This window comes from Macaca fascicularis, chromosome 20, assembly GCF_037993035.2.
Source record: "Macaca fascicularis isolate 582-1 chromosome 20, T2T-MFA8v1.1".
In the NCBI taxonomy this organism is placed as follows: domain Eukaryota; kingdom Metazoa; phylum Chordata; class Mammalia; order Primates; family Cercopithecidae; genus Macaca; species Macaca fascicularis.
The window spans coordinates 19,253,927-19,271,628 of record NC_088394.1 but is presented as its reverse complement, the minus strand read 5'-3'; the positions used below and the strand labels follow the sequence as shown (position 1 = coordinate 19,271,628).

Here is a 17,702-nt window from a genome sequence, read left to right as displayed (position 1 = left end):
CGCCTCGGCCTCCCAAAGTGCTGGGATTACAGGCGTGAGCCACCATGCCTGACCTCATTCTGTAACTCTATCATTTTATAAGTGGCATCAATTCACTTGCTTTTCAGAGAACACCAAAACCCTTTGTCTTTGCTTTCTCTCTAGAGGCCTATTTGACCAAAATAAACTCAATGTGTAAATCACAACACAAGGCATGTTTCTTTGTCAACAATAATGAACATTTATTGACTACTTTTTAAATGCCAGGCACTGTGCTAAGCACCTTTTCATACATCCTTACCTGGTCCTCACAACAGCCCTGTGAGGTAGGTACAACAATTATCTCTCTTTTACAGATGAGGCTGAGTAACTTTTCCAACAATCCTCTAGTAAACTGTATCATAAGGCACTGTTTGGCTTGGAGAAGTGAAAGCTCTGGGGGAAAGACAGCCATAATAACTACTGTCAAATATCTGAGTAGACTCTTTGAGGTGGAGTGATTAGCTCCCTGAATCATAGCACCAAGAGGTAAGGACCTAGGGGTGAAAGTGACAAAGAGAACATCCAAAATGAAAGGGATTTTTCCAGCACGATGTAAGGTTGGAGAAGGAATTTAAGTACTGGATGGGGTTGAAATAGACAACTTTTGAGGGCATCTATCAACTGAGTCTACTATTCTCTTCCTTCTCTGTATTCTCCACTTCTTTCAAGTCATCACATATACTGGTACATTCATTCTTTTTTTCCATTCAATAAACATTTATTGATCTGCACTATCCAATACAGTAGCTACTATCCAAATGTGGCTATTTAAATTTATTAAAATTAAGTTCAGGCTAGGCCCGGTGGCTCACGCCTGCAATCCTAGCACTTTGGGAGGCTGAGGTGGGTAGATCACCTGAGGTCAGGAGTTCGAGACCAGCCTGGCCAAAATGGTGAAACCCCTTCTCTATAAAAATAAAAAAATTAGCTGGGCATGATGGTGGGTGCCTGTAACCCCAGCTACTCAGGAGGCTGAGGCGGGAGAATCGCTTGAACCCGGGAGGTGGAGGCTGCAGTGAACCCAGACAGCACCACTGCACTCCAGCCTGGGCAACAGTGCAACACTTTCAAAATAAATAAATAAATAAATAAATAAATTAGGTCCAACAAGAAATTCAGTTCCTCAATTGCACTAACCACATTTCAAATGTTAAATAACCACTTTTTTTTTTTTTCTTTTTTTTTGAGACGGAGTCTCTCTCTGTCACCCAGGCTGGAGTGCAGTGGCGCGATCTCGGCTCACTGCAACCTCCACCTCCCTGGTTCAAGGGATTCCCCTGCCTCAGCCTCCCAAATAGCTGGGATTACAGGCGCACACCACCACGCCCGGATAATTTTTTTTTTTTTTTTTTGTATTTTTAGTAGAGACGGGGTTTCACCGCGCCGTTTCAGGCAGCTTAGGTAGTGATGGTGGCCACATGAATTAAAAATCTGAGTGTTTGAACTTGAGGAGCTTATGGTCTAGTGGAAAAAAAAAAAAACACCACCACCAGCCAACATTATTCATTAAGAACTAGCGCTTTCGCAGCTCCTTCTGTAAATCGAGCAGTTTTTGTTTCTTTTCCCAATAAGCCTTTTGCACTCCTAAAATCACGCTGTTCACTAAGCACTTTTTGTGACTATCTGGTTCCATCTTCCTAACACCATCGAAATAGGTGTCATTATTATGCCCACTTTGCAGACAGGGTAACAAGTTAAATAATTTGCCCAACCTGAGTAACAAATACTGAGAAGGGCCACAAAGGAAGATGTGCTCAACTCCGTTTGGGGAGGTTAAGGAAGGTTTGAAGCAAGAAGGGACTAATACTTACCGTTTGTCCACACCATGGTTACGGAACGCGTGGGCCGCCGACTACTTACTTTAGGATTACCTGGGGTGCTCTTTTTTAAAAAGTGCAGATTCCCTGCATCCCAAGTTGAAGCTCTGTGGGCGGGGCCTGGGAGCCTACATTTTTAACAAGATCCCTGCCCCTGACCCAGCAATTCTTTTCTGTTCACTAAATGAAGTTTAAGAACCACTGGTCCACACCGCATGGTTCTCTTTATTCAGCTTTCCCTCGCCGTTCCCTTGCCTTTGACCTCACTACCGATGGCGATTGGAGGCCGCGCTGCGTAACCGCGGGCTAGCCTCTCCAAGCCTCAGTTTCTCCGTGCGTAAAATGAGGAGCCCGGGCCCGCGGAGCTGCTGCCCGGCGGCCCCGCCCGTCAGCCGCCAGGCGCACAGTGGGCGCTCCTCAAACGCGGCCCCCACCCGGGTCCCGCCCCTCTCGGCCAGCCCGGGCTGCCTACCGTCGCAGATCTGCTCCCACAGATTCTTGCTTGACGGCTCGGCGACCTGCCACGGCGAGACAGGCAGCTCGCGGGAACCGAGAGACACGGTGGGCACCGGCGTCCGGGTGAACGACGAGTCTGTAGAGCAGCTGGGCTTACGGGGCACTGTGTGGCTGGGGACTTGCCGCGGTGCAGCCATGGCCGCGGTTTCCACGGTAACCGCGTTCGCCGGGAGGCCGCGACCCGGAAGAAACCGGAACCCGAGAAGGTGGGCCGGCGACTCGAAGTGGACTTCCGGGTCGCGGCGGAGCGGGCTCTCACGTGGAGGCGGGGAAATTTCGCCCACCGGTGAGTGCCAGGATGCGTTGCAGGCGGGCCGGCGCGGGGTCTGGAGATTACACCAGAGGAAATGCGCGGCGGAGAAGTCGGGGAAATGCGGGCCACCCGCATCCCTAAATCCGACCCCTTCAGTCGGTGCGCGCCTGCTCCGGCCTGAGGCCGCCGCCTCCAGAAAGTTTTCCCGCCTCAGAGCCGGGCCTGGGACCCCACGTAATCCCTCCCAGTCTGTTTGCTGCGGAGGCTTGGGCGCATGGGAGCCCTGGAGGCACCGATCTCACTTCCTGGCTCCCGCGCGTCCTGCCGGTGATCCTACGGGGGAGTGGGGTGTTGCTGCACTGGGTTTGGAGTCCTGTGGGCGGAATTCCAATCTCCTGTTTTCCACTTGATGGCTTTGGAACCTAGGGCAAGTGAATTATTAGTCTCTGGAGCTTGTGAGGTCGGGTATTCACAATGATCCTCACAAGGCTGCCGCGGGAATTTAAAAGCGCTTTTGTAGAAAGCATATGTGTTTGCAGGACATGCACTGTAATGTTCTTTTCCTTTCTCTTTGAAAGAGTGAATGCATTTGGTCGCAGGGCTCAAGAGGAGGATGCTATCTGTACTTTTCTAAATGGCAGAGATGGGGAGAGAAGGGGATTAAGAGTTGACCCGCAACCTCCCGGTGGATTCTTTGTTCTTACCAGATCTCTTGGCCACTCCCCTGTTCTGAAGTCGTCTTGGCTTTCTTGACTACACTATTTCAAGGTTTGCACCTTCTTTGCAAGCTCTTTTATCTCTGCCCACTTATTTAAATGCCAATACAATAGTCCCTCTCCCCCGTTATCCCCGGGCAGTACGTTCCTAAACCCCCAGTGGATGTCTGAAACCACAAATAGTACCGAACCCTAAATATAACTATGTTTTTTCTTTTGTATACTACCTGTGACAAAGTTTATAAGTTAGGCACAGTAGGGCAGGGTGCGGTGGCTCACACCTGTAATCCCAGCACTTTGGGAGGCCGAGGTGGGCGGATCACTTGAGGCCAGGAGTTGGAGACCAGCCTGACCAACGTAGTAAAACCCCGTCCCTACTAAAAATACAAAAATTAGCCGGGCGTGGTGGTATATGCCAGTAATCCCAGCTACTCAGGAGGCTGAGGTGTGAAAATTGCTTGAACCGGGGAGGTGGAGGTTGCAGTGAGCCGAGATCATGCCACTGCACTCCAGCCTGGGCAACAGAGTGAGACCTTGTCTCACAAAAAATTAGGTACAGTAAAAGATTACCAACAATCTAGCTAGTAATAAAATAGAACTGGCCGGGCGCGGTGGCTCAAGCCTGTAATCCTAGCACTTTGGGAGGCTGAGACGGGCGGATCACGAGGTCAGGAGATTGAGACCATCCTGGCTAACACGGTGAAACCCCGTCTCTACTAAAAATACAAAAAATTAGCCGGGCGAGGTGGCGGGCGCCTGTAGTCCCAGCTACACGGGAGGCTGAGGCAGGAGAATGGCATAAACCCGGGAGGCCGAACTTGCAGTGAGCTGAGATCCGGCCACTGCACTCCAGCCCGGGCAACAGAGCGAGACTCCGTCTCAACAACAAAAAATAAATAAAATAGAACAATTACAACAGTATATTGTAATAAAATTTGCACGCGTGTGATCTCCCTCTCAAGATAACTTGGTGTGCTGTGCTCACCTATTTTGGGACCAGGGTTGACCGGGGTAACTGAAACCTGGGAATGGGAAACCTGGGATTGGGCCGGGGACTACTGTATTTTTTGAGGTCTTGTCTCAGGCTTGTTCTGTTCAAGGCTTAATCACCACCCATACATTCCTAACTTTATGTCGCCCATGTCAGCACGGCCACCCAAACACACCTCATCCATATATTCACCTGTCCAGTGAACATCTCCAAAGCATCTGTCCAATCAAGCCTGTCCCTTCAGCCGCTTGCCTTCAGTACCTTTGTCTCAGGGATTAGTAGCACCATCCTGCAGTTGTTCTTCAGAAATTTTCCTGACAACTGGTAGGACAGGTTATACAACCTCTACCACCCTGACCTTACCACTTGCTTTTATCACTTGTATCATTGTTATTAAACCTTATTTCCTTCCACACCTACTTGCTTCTTGATGGGTGGTGGTTTATGTTGTTCATCTCTGTCTCTCTAGCATGTATTCATTCATTCAGTGAGTATTTATTGAGCACCTGATATGTGCCAGGCACTGAGCAGGATGCTAGAAATAAACCAGGAAACAGGGCAGACAGGAATGAATGAGTATAGTTATTCCCTTGACTCTTCAAGGTGCTCCTGGAGTGAGTTATGAATGAACTTGACCTGTAGCTCAGGCCTGGCCTGGCTCTTTGAAGCTCTTAACAGTGAGCCAGCTCCAGTGTGGACCCTGTAGGTTCTGAAGCTGAGGAGGGCTGCAGGATGGAGAAGCTTTTCTTTTCTCTCCCATAATCCTAACTGCCTGTTAGATATTTTGGGATATTTTGCTTCTAGATTCTGGGAATGTCTAGTGCAGGGAGCAGCAGGAACTTGGCTGGGGACTGGAGTGAGAGAAGTGGTCCAGCTGGACGCTGAAGGGTATTGAGGACCCCACAGCCGTTTCTCACAGGTGCTTCCATGGTATCTGTCCAAGACAAGCTGGGTGCCCTCAGTACTGTGTATCACTGTGACTCATTCAGTGTTGGCAATCAACTTCACATTTTAAAAACAGTGAAACTAGGCCAGGCAAGGGGGCTCATGCCTGTAATCCCAGCATTTTGGGAGACTGAAGCAGGCGGATCACTTGAGGTCAGGAGTTTGAGACCAGCCTGGCCAACATGGTGAAACCCCGTCTCTCCTAAAAAGGAAAAAAAAAAAAAATCAGCTGGGTGTGATCGCGGGTGTCTGTTATCCCAGCTACTCAGGGGAGGCTGAGGCTGGAGAATCACTTGAACCCAGAGGCGGAGGTTTCAGTGAGCCAAGATCATGCCACTGCCCTCCAGCCTGGGTGACAGAGCAAGACTCTGTCTCCAAAAAAAAAAAAAAAAGAAAAAGGGATTTCACAATGTACCAAGCACTTTTCATGCGTTGTCTCATTTACTCTTTTCAACACCCTTTTGAGGAAGGAGGTGTTATATTCCCCCATTTTCCAGATGAAGAAATTGAGGCTCAGGGAGGTTAGCTGATTTACTTAAGGTGAGAGAACCATTTAGGTTTGAACCTAGGGCTGTCTGGATATAAAATTTATGCTGTTTCTATAGTATTTCTTTTTTTGCTCTAAAGGAATCATGTCCATTTTCCCTATCCCGTAATGCTTAGTCCACCCACTCAAAGAAACATGGCTCTTGGCAATGCTTAGTAGAACGGAACACAGGATGGCTTGGTATAGGGGTAACTTGTACCATTTGTTTTTTCAGGAATGATCACCAAGACACACAAAGTAGACCCTGGGGTCCCAGAGAAGAAAAAGAAGAAGAAAGTGGTCAAAGAACCAGGGACTCGATACTCAGTTGTAAACAATGATGATTACTTGGCCGATGTTTCTTCTGTAAGAGCCACATCCCCCTCTAAGAGTGTGGTCCATGGGCAGGCGCCTGAGATGCCTCCAGTGAAGAAAAAGAAGAAGAAAAAGACGGGTCTCAGCACCCCTTGCGAGGGGCATGTGGAACCTGAGACAATGCTGCATGCCAGACGGGCAGAGAAGTCACCCAGCCCCAGGAAGCAGGTGCTTGGCCACTTGGAGCTCCTCAGTGGGGAGAAGAAAAAGAAGTCACCTCTGGCCATGTCCCATGCCTCTGGGGTGAAAACCTCCCCAGACCCCAGACAGAGTGAGGACGAAACCAGAGTTGGCAAGAAGCTCAAAAAACACAAGAAGGAGAAAAAGGGAGCCCGGGATGCCACAGCCTTCTCAGTCCAGGACCCTTGGTTCTGCGAGGCCAGGGAGGCCAGGGATGTTGCGGACACCTGCTCAGTGGGAAAGAAGGATGAGGGACAGGCAGCCTTGGGGCAGAAACGGAAGCGGAAGAGCCCCAGAGAACACAACGGGAAGGTGAAGAAGAAAAAAAAAATCCACCAGGAGGAAGACAGCCTCCCAGGCCACTCCAGGCCCTCCCGGTCCATGGAGAGCAGCCCTAGGAAAGGAAGTAAAAAGAAGCCAGTCAAAGCTGAGGCTCCGGAATACATCCCCAGAAGTGATGATCCTAAGGCCTCTGCAAAGAAAAAGATGAAGTCCAAGAAGAAGGTAGAGCAGCCAGTCATCGAGGAGCCAGCTCTCAAAAGGAAGAAGAAGAAGAGGAAAGAGAGTGGGGTAGCAGGAGACCCTTGGAAGGAGGTAGGTTTTCCTTCAGAAATGGACTCTGCCATGGGAGAATCAAGGGTGGGGCTTGGGAGGGGTGTGTAGGCATGTGTGCATGTTTGCACATGCACGAGTACTCATGCTTATAGCTAAAACCCTGGTTAAATTAATTTCAGCCGGAATAGGGAGTTTATTGACATGCAATTGAAAAGGTTATGGTTAAACTAGCTTCAGGTATGGCTGGATCCAGGGGCTCATGCAGCATCATTGATAATTGCAGGTATCCTTTGCTACTGAAACCAGCCAAGTTTTCCCTGTCTGCCATCAGGGTCTGAATTAACTGGGATTAATTTTACAGATGAATCCCTTGCTTTCTGAACTCTTGCCACTTGCTATCCAAAACTCAGGAACCAAGTAACGTGAGATAACAGTGCCCGTGGCTATCTGAGTATCATCAGAGCTCAGTATACAAAATTTATAAATCAAATAGATTTGGGTAGCAGGAGATGCCTGTGTGAGACTTCCTCAGCTCTGGGCTTTGTAGTTTTCTATCTTGGTTTATGGCCCATCCTCCTCCTCCTCTTCCATCACATCGTGGCTTGATGGTCCCGGCAGCTCCAGGCTTTCATCCCAGCAGTTCAGCCACCCCCAAAGGAAGAAGGTGGCCCCTGTAAAACTATGACAGAAATCTCAGGGCCACTGTCACAGGCCTCAGTTGGATCAGTCTATCCAGAAGCTCTAATCTAAAACCAAAGGTGGCTGGGTGTGGTGGCTCATGCTTATAATTCCAGCACTTTGGGAGACCAAGGCAGGCAGATCACTTGAGGCCAGGAGTTCGAGACCAGCCTGGCCAACATGGTGAAACCTCGTCTCTACTAAAAATACAGAAACTAGCTGGGCATGGTGGCAGGCGCCTGTATTCCCAGCTACTCATGAGGCTGAGGCACGAGAATCGCTTGAACCTGGGAGGTGGAGGTTGCAGTGGTCCAAGATCACACCACTGCATGCCAGCCTGGGTGACAGAGTGAGACTGTCTCAAAAAAAGAAAAACTTGAGGCGAAGGGCAGGAGGTGTCAGTCACAACTAAACCACACTGTCTGAGATGCGGGAAGGCAGTTTCTGAGAGGAAAACTGGAGTTCTGTTACCAGGAGGGAAGGAGCAGATGATGGCTTGGTGAAAACCACAGACATCCGCTGTCTTCAGCCTGCCAGGCTGCCTGGAGTGAGAGGGAGACCTGAGGCGAGCCGGAGGGCTGGGGGCTCCCCAGACCCACAGCCTTTCCCAGCTGAGCCCCTTCCAGGGCCAGGCCCCCATTCCCATCCTCAGGTGTGTGCGGACATGTGGGCAGAAACAAGATGGTGTGTGTCTTGTTTCAGGGTGTGTGTCCTGCTCCAGACAGTGTCCGGCCCTTCCGTGTGGCCGGTGGCTGACATTTCTTGAGTGCTTACTGTATGCCCAGACTGCCATGTATCAACCCATTTCATCCTCCTACCTGTCTGGTGAGGTAGCTGCTGTGGGCACCCCCATTTAACAGATCAGGAAACTGAGGCTCCAGAGACTTAATACCTTGTCTAAGGTCAGGCAGCTGGCAAGAGGTGGAGCTGGGATTCAAACTCAGCTAGTCTGGCTTCTGAAGTTAGCATTTATCCCTTCTCAGAAATCATCTATGTAATCTCTTATAGAAGCAGGTATTATTGGAGCCCCAGAAATGACTGTCTTCTATTAGCATAAACCCCAGATTCTCTTCCCAACTCTGCAGCAGTCTGCTGGGTGACCTTGAACCAGCCATTGCTTGGTTAGAGGGGGAAGGGAGGGGAGGGGTGGCCTCCATATCAAAGGCCTCCAGGTGTTAGCTTTGGTTGCGGGATTTCTCCAGCTTTGCACTAGTCCATTAGCCTTGGTTTACCAGCATCTTCCTTTATTCAGAAACTTGGGGTTGGGAGGAACCCTAGAAGCTTGGGCGCAGCCACCATCAGACTCTAGAATCCCGTCTCCCAGGAGCTCAGTGAAAGGGAGTTCCCTCTGCTTAACATCTGTGAGGGGGACTGTACCTCCCACAGCAGCCCACCCAGTCCGGCAAATGCACATGTGTTCCGGGCCTGGATGAGTGATGGGAATGGAGAGGGCCTCCAGGGTCATCACACACGTGACGCTAGGTGCCAGGCAGAGCCCACTTCTCAAGTGAGGACGCATGAAATGTCAGCATTTGTCATTACCGAAGAACCCCAAGAGAGTGGCTGGCCTGAGGTCTCGCTGTTGGAGGGTCTTCAGGGCCAAGGCGGGTGGGAGAGCGTGGTGCATTTAGTGTGGTCTTCAGCCTCTGTCCTCTAGTTTGGTGTCACCATAGGAGGTAAGTGACGTGTGTAGTGGGAAAGGTTGGACACAAAGCCCTGGGTCGGGAGATGTGGGTTAGAATCAACAGGTCCCTGAGCCATGGGGTAACCTTGTAGTCACTTTACCTGTCTGAGCCTCAGTTTCTTCATCTGTCAGATAGGTTAATACTACTGTTTTGCAGGAGAATTGTGGAAGAGAAGGGATGGGAAGGACTTTGCTGACTATGAGATGTTTCTAGGTGGCAGGGCTGGGGGTGATGCCATGGTCTGAGGTCTTTTCTGGACTTTGTCATGGTCTCACCCCGCTGGGTGCAGGGGCAGAGGCCATTCGTTGTAAACTTGAACCTTACCCAGCTCTGCCCTCTCCTGCAGGAAACAGACACGGACTTAGAGGTGGTGTTGGAAAAGAAAGGCAACATGGATGAGGCGCACATAGACCAGGTATAGCCCAGACCCTCCTCAGGCCCCTCCCACTGCCTCCTGCCACCCCTGGAGTCTCACTTGCCGCCTGCCAGACTGGCTATGTGATCCTGGTCTCAGGGGTACCAGGGACTCCAGAGGCCACTGGGCTAACCGCCAACGCACACCTCCCGGGCAGGGAATGCGTGCTTTCCCCATCCTCACGCTGGGGGCCCTTCTGGCTGCCGTGGCCGTGGCCGAGAGGCCCGACTGGCCATTCCCTGTTACTTGCTGCAGGATGTGGGGGACATGTCCCTAAGACCTTGCAGCTGGGCAGGTGACACATGCTCAGCCAGGCCCACATGCTGCCACCCCCTGGGCTAATTCAGGAGCATTCAGAGGAGAAGTTTTGTTGTGAATCAGCTTCTGCTTCTGTCGTGCCCAGATTCCCTGGCAAATGCATCCCTGCAGGAACTGGACTTTTTGGCCTTAGGGGATTTTTTTTTTTTTTTTGAGACGGAGTCTTGCTCTGTCGCCCAGGCTGGAGTGCAGTGGTATGATCTCGGCTCACTGCAAGCTCCGCCTCCCGGGTTCACGCCATTCTCCTGCCTCAGCCTCCCGAGCAGCTGAGACTACAGGCCCACCACCACACCCAGCTAATTTTTTTTTTTGTATTTTTAGTAGACGGGGTTTCACCATGTTAGCCAGGATGGTCTCGATTTCCCGACCTGGTGATCCACCCGCCTCAGCCTCCCAAAGTGCCGGGACTACAGGCGTGAGCCACTGTGCCCGGCAACTTGGGGGATTTTTATGATCCTGGACCCTGAGGCCTGGCAGGACATAGGGGTAGCCATATGGGCCTGGTGTTAGACCATTACTGACCGGGGGACCTGGGCAGGCACTGATCTCACCGACCCTCGTTTTCCCCGTCTGTGAAGTGGGGCTCATGACAGCATGGACCATCACAGGCTGCTGTGAAAACCAAGTGAGGCCATGTTTGTGAGGCAGTCGGCAGTGGCCGGCCTCATATCTGTGCGTAATAAATAGCAGCAATTAATTGCTCAGTTGGTGCTCCAGTGGCGGCCTTGAGCCATGCTGGCAACCACGTATGAGATGGAACCAGGTGCTCTACTGGATATTTACGTAGATATTCTTCTTATTTACCCTTGTTTTTCTTAATTACCCGTCAAGGTAGCTGATAGGTCCATCTATTGTGGTTAAATAGACCAGTGTTTAGAAAGGTTGAGTGACTTACCCAAGGCCACACAGCTAGTTAATGGCAGTGCGGGGATTCAAACTAGCCTCTGGATAGGCACGTGGCTCACGCCTGTAATCCCAGCACTTGGGGAGGCCAAGACGGGTGGATTGCTTGAGGCCAGGAGTTCGAGACCAGCCTGGCCAGCATGGCGAAATCATCTCTCTACTAAAAATATAAAAATTAGCCAGGTGCAGTGGCGCACACCTGTAGTCCCAGCTACTGGGAGGCTGAGGCGGAAGAATCGCTTGAGCCTGCGAGGCAGAGGTTGTAGTGAACCACGATCGCACCACTATACTCCAGCCTGGGTGATGGAGCAAGACTCTGTCTCGGTAAATACATATATACATACAGACCACCCTCTGCCTGACTCCACAGCCTGTTTTCTTTGTAGAAAACACTTTTACTGTCACAAAAGTTAACTATGGTGTCCTCTGCACAGGAAGGCGGTGCTTTGGCGTTGCATTTTGGGAAAGTCTCCATCTCACATGGCTGCTACAAACAAAAACTGTTCTAATGGTGAAGGTGATTAATCCTCAGTTTTTAGGAAAATTCATTCTTAAGAGGCTAAAGAAGATAAATGACCCTGCCCAGTATAGGCCAAGGGGCTACAGCTCTTGAGATGCTAAGAGAATATTTTGATAGTAGCTTCCTATCGTTTGTAGCAGAGTCAAGCTGCGCTAGTTCCTCCCATGCTCCGTTCCCCCAGCCCCGTCTGTCCTGGGTTTTAAACTTGAAAGAAGATCTCTGTGTCTGATGGCCCTCTTCTGTTATCCTTCTTGCTCAGGTGAGGCGAAAGGCCTTGCAAGAAGAGATTGATCGCGAGTCAGGCAAAACGGAAGCTTCTGAAACCAGGAAGTGGACGGTAAGTTTGGGGCTAGGGCTCTGCGAGGAGGTGGCACGCTCAACCTCCCGACACCTCCCCTCGCCTCCAGCATGAGGAGTGGAGCAGGAGAACCAAGTGTGTCCAGGCCCCAGAGGCAGCCCCAGCCTGCAGCTGGCTCCCTCCACAGCACAATTTGTGCTGAGCTAATTTCCTTCCTTCTGAAAGGGGCGCTTGCCTCCCTCCTAGAGAGCTGACCCGTGAGATAAGCTGCCTGAACCTTTGTCTCAGCCCTGGACTGGTGTGGTGTCCTAAGGATTAATCACCCAGGACACATTCCAGCGAGCTCTTGCCAGCGGTGGACCATGCCCTCGAGGGGCTGTTAGGAACAGGGGCAAGAGGCAGAGGTGAGGGGTGGCAGTGGCCTCTCTCAGGCCTGGTTTTCAGATCCACTCTGACTGGGAAATGTCCAAGCCAGGCCTGAGAAGATCTCTCAGGAGGGAGGAGGGTGCGAGGATCCTGAGGCCGGAGAGTGCGAGGTTGGCAAGCTGGGGCCCTGCTGGGGTTCAGTGGAGCTCTGTGCTGGGTGCTGGACATGGAGCAGACAAAGCCCATGTGATCCCCATCATTGCACTCACGGTCTAGAGGCCAGAGCTGGGTGAGCGTGGCAGGAAAGTGCTCAGCAAACAAGGAAAGGAAGATCAGTTGAGGTGGCAGTAGCGGTCAGGAGAAGGAAACAGTACAGTGAGTTGGAGAGAGACTGCGGGCGGGGGCTGCAACCGATGGGCGAGGGCTCGGAGATGGTAACGCGTGTCCAGAGATGTTCAGGGTGCAGGGGCCCCAGCCCTCAGGAGACCAGGGGAAGAGCGTTTCAGTGAGGCCAGTGGCCGGTGCAGACCCCTAAGGTAGGAAGGGGTCTGGAGTGATCTGTAGGGAAGGCCAGTGAGGCACGGCACTGCAGCTGGGACGAGGGACAAGAGGGCTGCAGGCCACAGGCCTCGGCCTCATCGGCCATGGTAGAGAGCTGGCCTGGGATCTGGCTAAGTGGGATCAGCTGAAGGGCACTGACTGGCAAGCGGGAAGACCTGGTAGAAGGCTCAGCCCCTAGGCTGCAGCCCAGCCTGAGGATGGTGGCAGAGGATAGACAAAGAAAACAGCTTGGTGATTTCCTTTGGAGGCGCAGCTGGCGGGACTTGTTCATAGATTGGATTTCGGGGAGAGGAAAAGAAGGGTCTGGGTGACCAGTGAGGCTGGCCTTCCGGCTCTGTCAGAGCATTCAGAAAAGAATCAAAAGATCTGAAATCACTACTGGCTCCGCCACTGTCTAGTGGTGGGACTCTGGCCAAGTACCTTCCCCTGAGCCTCTGTCCACGCCTGTAAAATGGGACTCGTACCCTGGCCTGGTGGGGTATGGAGTGGGGCTTTGTTATGGGTCCTGCCTCCCTTTCTCTGCATGCCACCCTGCTGAGCTGAGCTGAGCCCAGCTGATGGGACATCCAGCTTGAATAGGGAAGACAAGAAAAATGGCAATGTGATTTGGAGCCGATGTCCTGGGGGCTGTCCCTGGAAGGACGTCAGGAGAGTGATCCTGGGGCACAGGGCCTAGGACATGCCGTGCCACTGAGACGTGTGGTGAAGTGGCTCTCTGGGTGGGCAGCAGCCGTCGGAAGTGCCGGTTCACCCAGGACCAGCTAGCAGCCTCCTGCTCTCCCTAAAACCCATGTGGGGTGGTCATAGACAGCCTCTCACTCTAGAAACTGCAGGGCAGGGGAGCTGTCATTATTCCTGCGTCTGGGCCACCATGAAGCTGGGAGAATGTGTCACTGCTTCACTCAGGTCAGCTGTAGCGACAACTGGTTCTTATTCTCCCAAAGCCAACCCAGGAGTAAGTGCTGGGCTGGTATCTGGCTTGGGAGCGGAAAGTTGCCAGGCGGCATGGAGGTCTGCAGTCTGGTTGGGGTAGGGGGAGAGGAGTGGCCAGTCACTGAGGGCTTCGGGTGTGCCATGCATTGTGCACTGGGCTTTTGGTGTCAAATCTACCATATGTCTCACTGAAGCCCTATGAGGGGATGTTATGGCCCCACCTTAGGGATGAAGACGCTGAGGCTCAGAGAGATGAGGGGACTTGAGCAGGGTCACCCACGGGAGGCTTCCTCCCGGGTCTGCCTGACTTCAGAGTCAGTCTCCTCGGGAGGTGAGTTTCTTTCCTCTCTCGCCGACCTGGGAAGAAGGGGGTCTGGAGGGGCTCTCCTGCATTTTCTCGCACATAGGTGGTAGAGCACTCTGGCTGGAATGGGGACCCCCGAGTTCCTGGGCTTGGCTCAGTCTGACTTGGCTGTGTGACCTTTACCCCTGTGGGCCTGCACCCCTTCCCGCTATAAAACAGTGCTTCTGAGAAGCACACTTCAGATTCCCACTCGCCCTCTCCCACCCTCCAACTCACCCAACGTTAGGCTGCTGGTTGAGGGCCCGGCTGCTGGGCTCTGGGGTGCCCTGTGTTGCAGGGGAGGTGCCCTGTGGGGACGTGGGGGAGGTATGCTGTCTTGTGAGGTGCACGGTGAGGGGTGCGGAGGTAGGGGGAGGTGCGCTGTGTGGGGTGGTTGGGGGAGTGCGCTGTGGGTGGAGGCAGGGGGAGGTGCGCTGTGAAGGGAGGCTGGGGGAGTGCGCTGTGTAGGGTGGTGGGGGGAGGTATGCGGTGGGGGGAGGTGCGCTGTGTGGGAGGTGGGGGGAGTGTGCTGTGTTGTGAAGTGAGGCACACTGGGCTGTGTGCCATGAGTTAGGAAACGAGGAGGAAGGCAGAAAGGCAGCTGTGTGTGCAGAGGTGGGCAGTGGTGTTGGCTGGACCTGGGCTTGAATTCTGGGGGTCACTAGTTAGGTTTCTGTCTCCAGCTAAGCTGCAGACCTTTATTTCCTCCTCCGTGCAATGGGAATAACAGCAGTGTTCTCATAGGGCTGTCGTTAGGATTAATGGAATAATCCACTATTGAGCTTATTAGCACTGTGCCTGGTACACAGCAGCCGTCTAATCTGCTGGGCCCTCCCTGATGAGGCTGGGGTCAAGGGAAGCAAAGGGCTTTGGACTCAAGGGAAATAGCCACCTTCTTCCTCTCTTCCCAGGGAACCCAGTTTGGCCAGTGGGATACTGCTGGTTTTGAGAACGAAGACCAGAAACTGAAATTTCTCAGACTTATGGGTGGCTTCAAAAACCTGTCCCCTCCTCCGTCCAACCGCGCCCCCAGCACGACCGCAAGACCCAACATGGCCCTCAGCAAGAAGGCGGCTGACAGCCTGCAGCAGAATCTGCAGCGGGACTACGACCGGGCCATGAGCTGGAAGTACAGCCACAGCCGCGGAGCCGGCCTTGGTTTCTCCACTGCCCCCAACAAGATCTTTTACATTGACAGGAACGCTTCCAAGTCAGTCAAGCTGGAAGATTAAACTCTAGAGTTTTGTCCCCCCAAAACTGCCACAATTGCTTTGATTATTACATTTATGCTGGAGATTATATTTCTTTTTGTGAAAAATCAGATCTTGGTGATGACCTCGAGCAGCAGGATATAAATAACTCCCATAAGCTCAGCGTTCCAGTAATGGAACACTAGGCATAAATGGTTTATTCAGTTGTGCAAATGAAAGCCATCTGACAGTTGGCTCACATTGAACACCTGTGGAGATTAAGGACAAGGACAACTATCTTGATGGGCTTGGATGAACTGGGGTGGGGCAGCTCATATTTCGGGAGCCAGGAGAACGAGTGAGTGGCTAAAACCTCCTGTTTTCTGTGTTAAACATTCCGTCCCTGTTTGAGACGTCGATATGTACAGTTAACCTTTGTTGAGTGTTTAGCAGGTGCTAGGCAAATACTAGTGTTTTCCATAACGTATTTAATCTTCATAATTATGAAATGGGTGCTATTATTAGCCCCGTCTTATAGATGAGGCAAGTGAGGTTCAGGGATAAAGTAATAAAATTGCCTGGGGTCACCCAGCCACTAAGTGCCGGGTGTTGTACTTTTGTACCCGAAGCCCTAAGTTCTCTCTTCGCCACTCTGAATGTTCCCTTTAGGGAATTTCCACCAGAATCCTCGTTGGGGATTGAAATGTCTTTGGATTGAGGAAAAAGTTTTATGACAAAAGTCTGCATCTCTGATAAAAAGTGGAGTGAATGAGGAACGGAGAATTGCAAGCTCCTTTTCCTCCTTTTTCCTTTCCCCTGTCATAGAGCAGCTGTGGGCAGCGAGGGGTCTGAGTTGTTGCCAAACACATGTGGCTGAGCTGCTGCTGCTGCTGCTGCTGGGAAATGCACCTTTAAACCCGTCCTGCCTTTTCCACTGGCCTCCCTTCGGCCCTAAGTGCTGAGGTAGGATTTTGTCTTTTTGTGCTTTGACTGGATTCTGAACAAGGGATTTTAGGAAGAGTGATTAGTCCTGCAAATGAACCAATGACAGATTCCCAGGGACATGTGTGTGTGTGTGTTTTGAGATAGAGTCTCACTCTGTCACCCAGGCTGGAGTGTAGTGGCATATCATGGCTTATTGCAACAACTACCTATCCAGCTTAAGCGATCCTCCTACCTCAGCCTCCCAAGTAGCTGGGGCTGCAGGTGTGCACCATAACAACCAGCTAGTTTTTAAAATTTTTTTAGAGACGGGGTCTCACTATATTGTCCAGGCTGGTCCCAGATTCTTGGACTCAACTCATCCTCCTGCCTCGGCCCCCCAGTGCTGGGATCACAGGTGTGAGCCACCGTGCCCAGCCCCTGGGATGTATCTGATGAGATTCTTTTTTATCACAAGGAAGAGAATCCCAGGTGACTTCTGTAGGTGGATATTGAATGCCAGGAGGAGATGAACATGTGGAGATGACACGGGAAGTTGCCTCATTAGCTGTTGGGACGGTGTTTCCAAGTCTGGACTCTACAGCAAGCCTCAGAGAGCTCCAGGTCCAGTGGCTGAAGTCGCACATGACCATCTGTGACCACCTTCTTTGCATTCACCTAGCCTTTTGCATCCCAAAAGACAGGTTCTGACTGGGACATTTTCATGATCATTCAGCCTGTACACGCCTCCTACAGACATCCCAGCCCAGGCAGGCCTTGATGGCCAGAAAGTTCAGTCTCACATGGCAGGAAGGCCTGATTAGGGCCTGGTTCAGCAGCCCGTCAAGGAAGCATTATCTTCATCATCCCCACATCATCAACACATCCCCTTGATAAAGTGTTGGCTTTATCAAGGCTAGTACAAAGATGGCAGTAACAGTTCCAGGCAGCATATCAAGACCCTAGAACATTCCAGAGGAAGAAAAGCCTTTTTGTGTCTCAGGGAAACTTCCAGAAGCCTCCATTGCTGGGCAATGAGTCATCTGCCCATACCTGCACCCGCCCCTGTCATGGGAAGGGTGGTGATTCCCCTCAGTCAAAAAGAGTGGATGCTGGTCAGGTGGCCATGGTGTCCACAGCTGCCCACTGGGCAGAGGTGAGGCAGGCACTTCAGATGGTTTCCCTGGCTCTGAGCCCTGACCCGCAAGCGTTGGCCAGGTCAGTAGTTGTACAAGTGTGTGCTACAAGGACCTACTTGGGCCACTTCCCTCAGGACGTGAACTTGGCCTGCCTTTCTTTCCTGGATTCAACCTTGAGGTACATAATGGGAGAGGCCGTGGAAAGCCCAAGAGGCAGTGTTCTGGATTTGAGTGAGCGCCTTCTGGGCACCTCCTCCTTTGATGGAGAAACAAATCCCTCCTGACCTTGAGCAACACTAAAGCAATGTGCTTGGTGTAAACAGGAACCAGCCGTTTTTTTTTTTTTTTTTTTTGAGATGGAGTCTCGCACAGTTGCCCAGGCTGGGGTGTAGTGGCGTGATCTCGGCTCATTGTAACCCCTGCTTCCTGGGTTCAAGTGATTCTCGTTCCTCAGCCCCCTGAGTAGCTGGAATCAGCCATTTCTATTCATAGTTTTTATTTTGCCAAGAGGTCACCCTGATGTTGGCCTGCCTTAGC

At 51.8% G+C, this 17,702-nt stretch overlaps 2 protein-coding genes across 19 annotated transcripts in view; one reads left to right on the top strand and one right to left on the bottom strand.

The window, feature by feature from the left end:
- The window catches only part of IQCK (IQ motif containing K), a 138,711-nt gene extending 136,196 nt beyond the window's left edge, over positions 1-2,515 (bottom strand). For all 13 annotated transcript variants that reach the window (XR_012429318.1, XR_010583863.2, XR_012429319.1 and 10 more), the window contains exon 1: positions 2,311-2,515. Coding sequence is in view for 8 of the 13 variants with exons in the window: in XM_005591379.4 (XP_005591436.1) it covers positions 2,311-2,491 (181 nt within the window). In the remaining 5 variants the exon portion in view is untranslated. The remainder of the gene's footprint in view (positions 1-2,310) is intronic.
- A 55-nt stretch (positions 2,516-2,570) lies between these two features.
- Positions 2,571-15,704, top strand: KNOP1 (lysine rich nucleolar protein 1). Of its 6 annotated transcripts, none has more exons than XM_005591383.4 (6): positions 2,571-2,640; positions 3,186-3,375; positions 6,021-6,934; positions 9,605-9,673; positions 11,674-11,751; positions 14,827-15,704. In XM_005591383.4, exons 3-6 carry the CDS (start codon positions 6,023-6,025, stop codon positions 15,145-15,147), a joined length of 1,380 nt encoding a protein of 459 aa, XP_005591440.3. In that variant the 5' UTR covers positions 2,571-2,640; positions 3,186-3,375; positions 6,021-6,022; the 3' UTR covers positions 15,148-15,704. The 6 variants fall into 6 exon arrangements, with proteins under 6 accessions (XP_005591440.3, XP_065393365.1, XP_005591439.3 ...); XM_065537293.1 differs by having other exon boundaries at positions 2,571-2,766; XM_005591382.4 differs by lacking the exon at positions 3,186-3,375.
- The last annotated feature ends 1,998 nt before the right edge of the window (positions 15,705-17,702 follow it).

Excerpts from the sequence above, each read along its gene's own strand:
- KNOP1 (XM_005591382.4), top strand. The coding sequence starts at position 6,023 with ATGATCACCAAGACACACAAAGTAGACCCTGGGGTCCCAGAGAAGAAA. Across the intron at positions 9,674-11,673 it reads ATGAGGCGCACATAGACCAG|GTGAGGCGAAAGGCCTTGCA; the intron begins GTATAGCCCAGA and ends CTTCTTGCTCAG. Across the intron at positions 11,752-14,826 it reads CTGAAACCAGGAAGTGGACG|GGAACCCAGTTTGGCCAGTG; the intron begins GTAAGTTTGGGG and ends CTCTCTTCCCAG.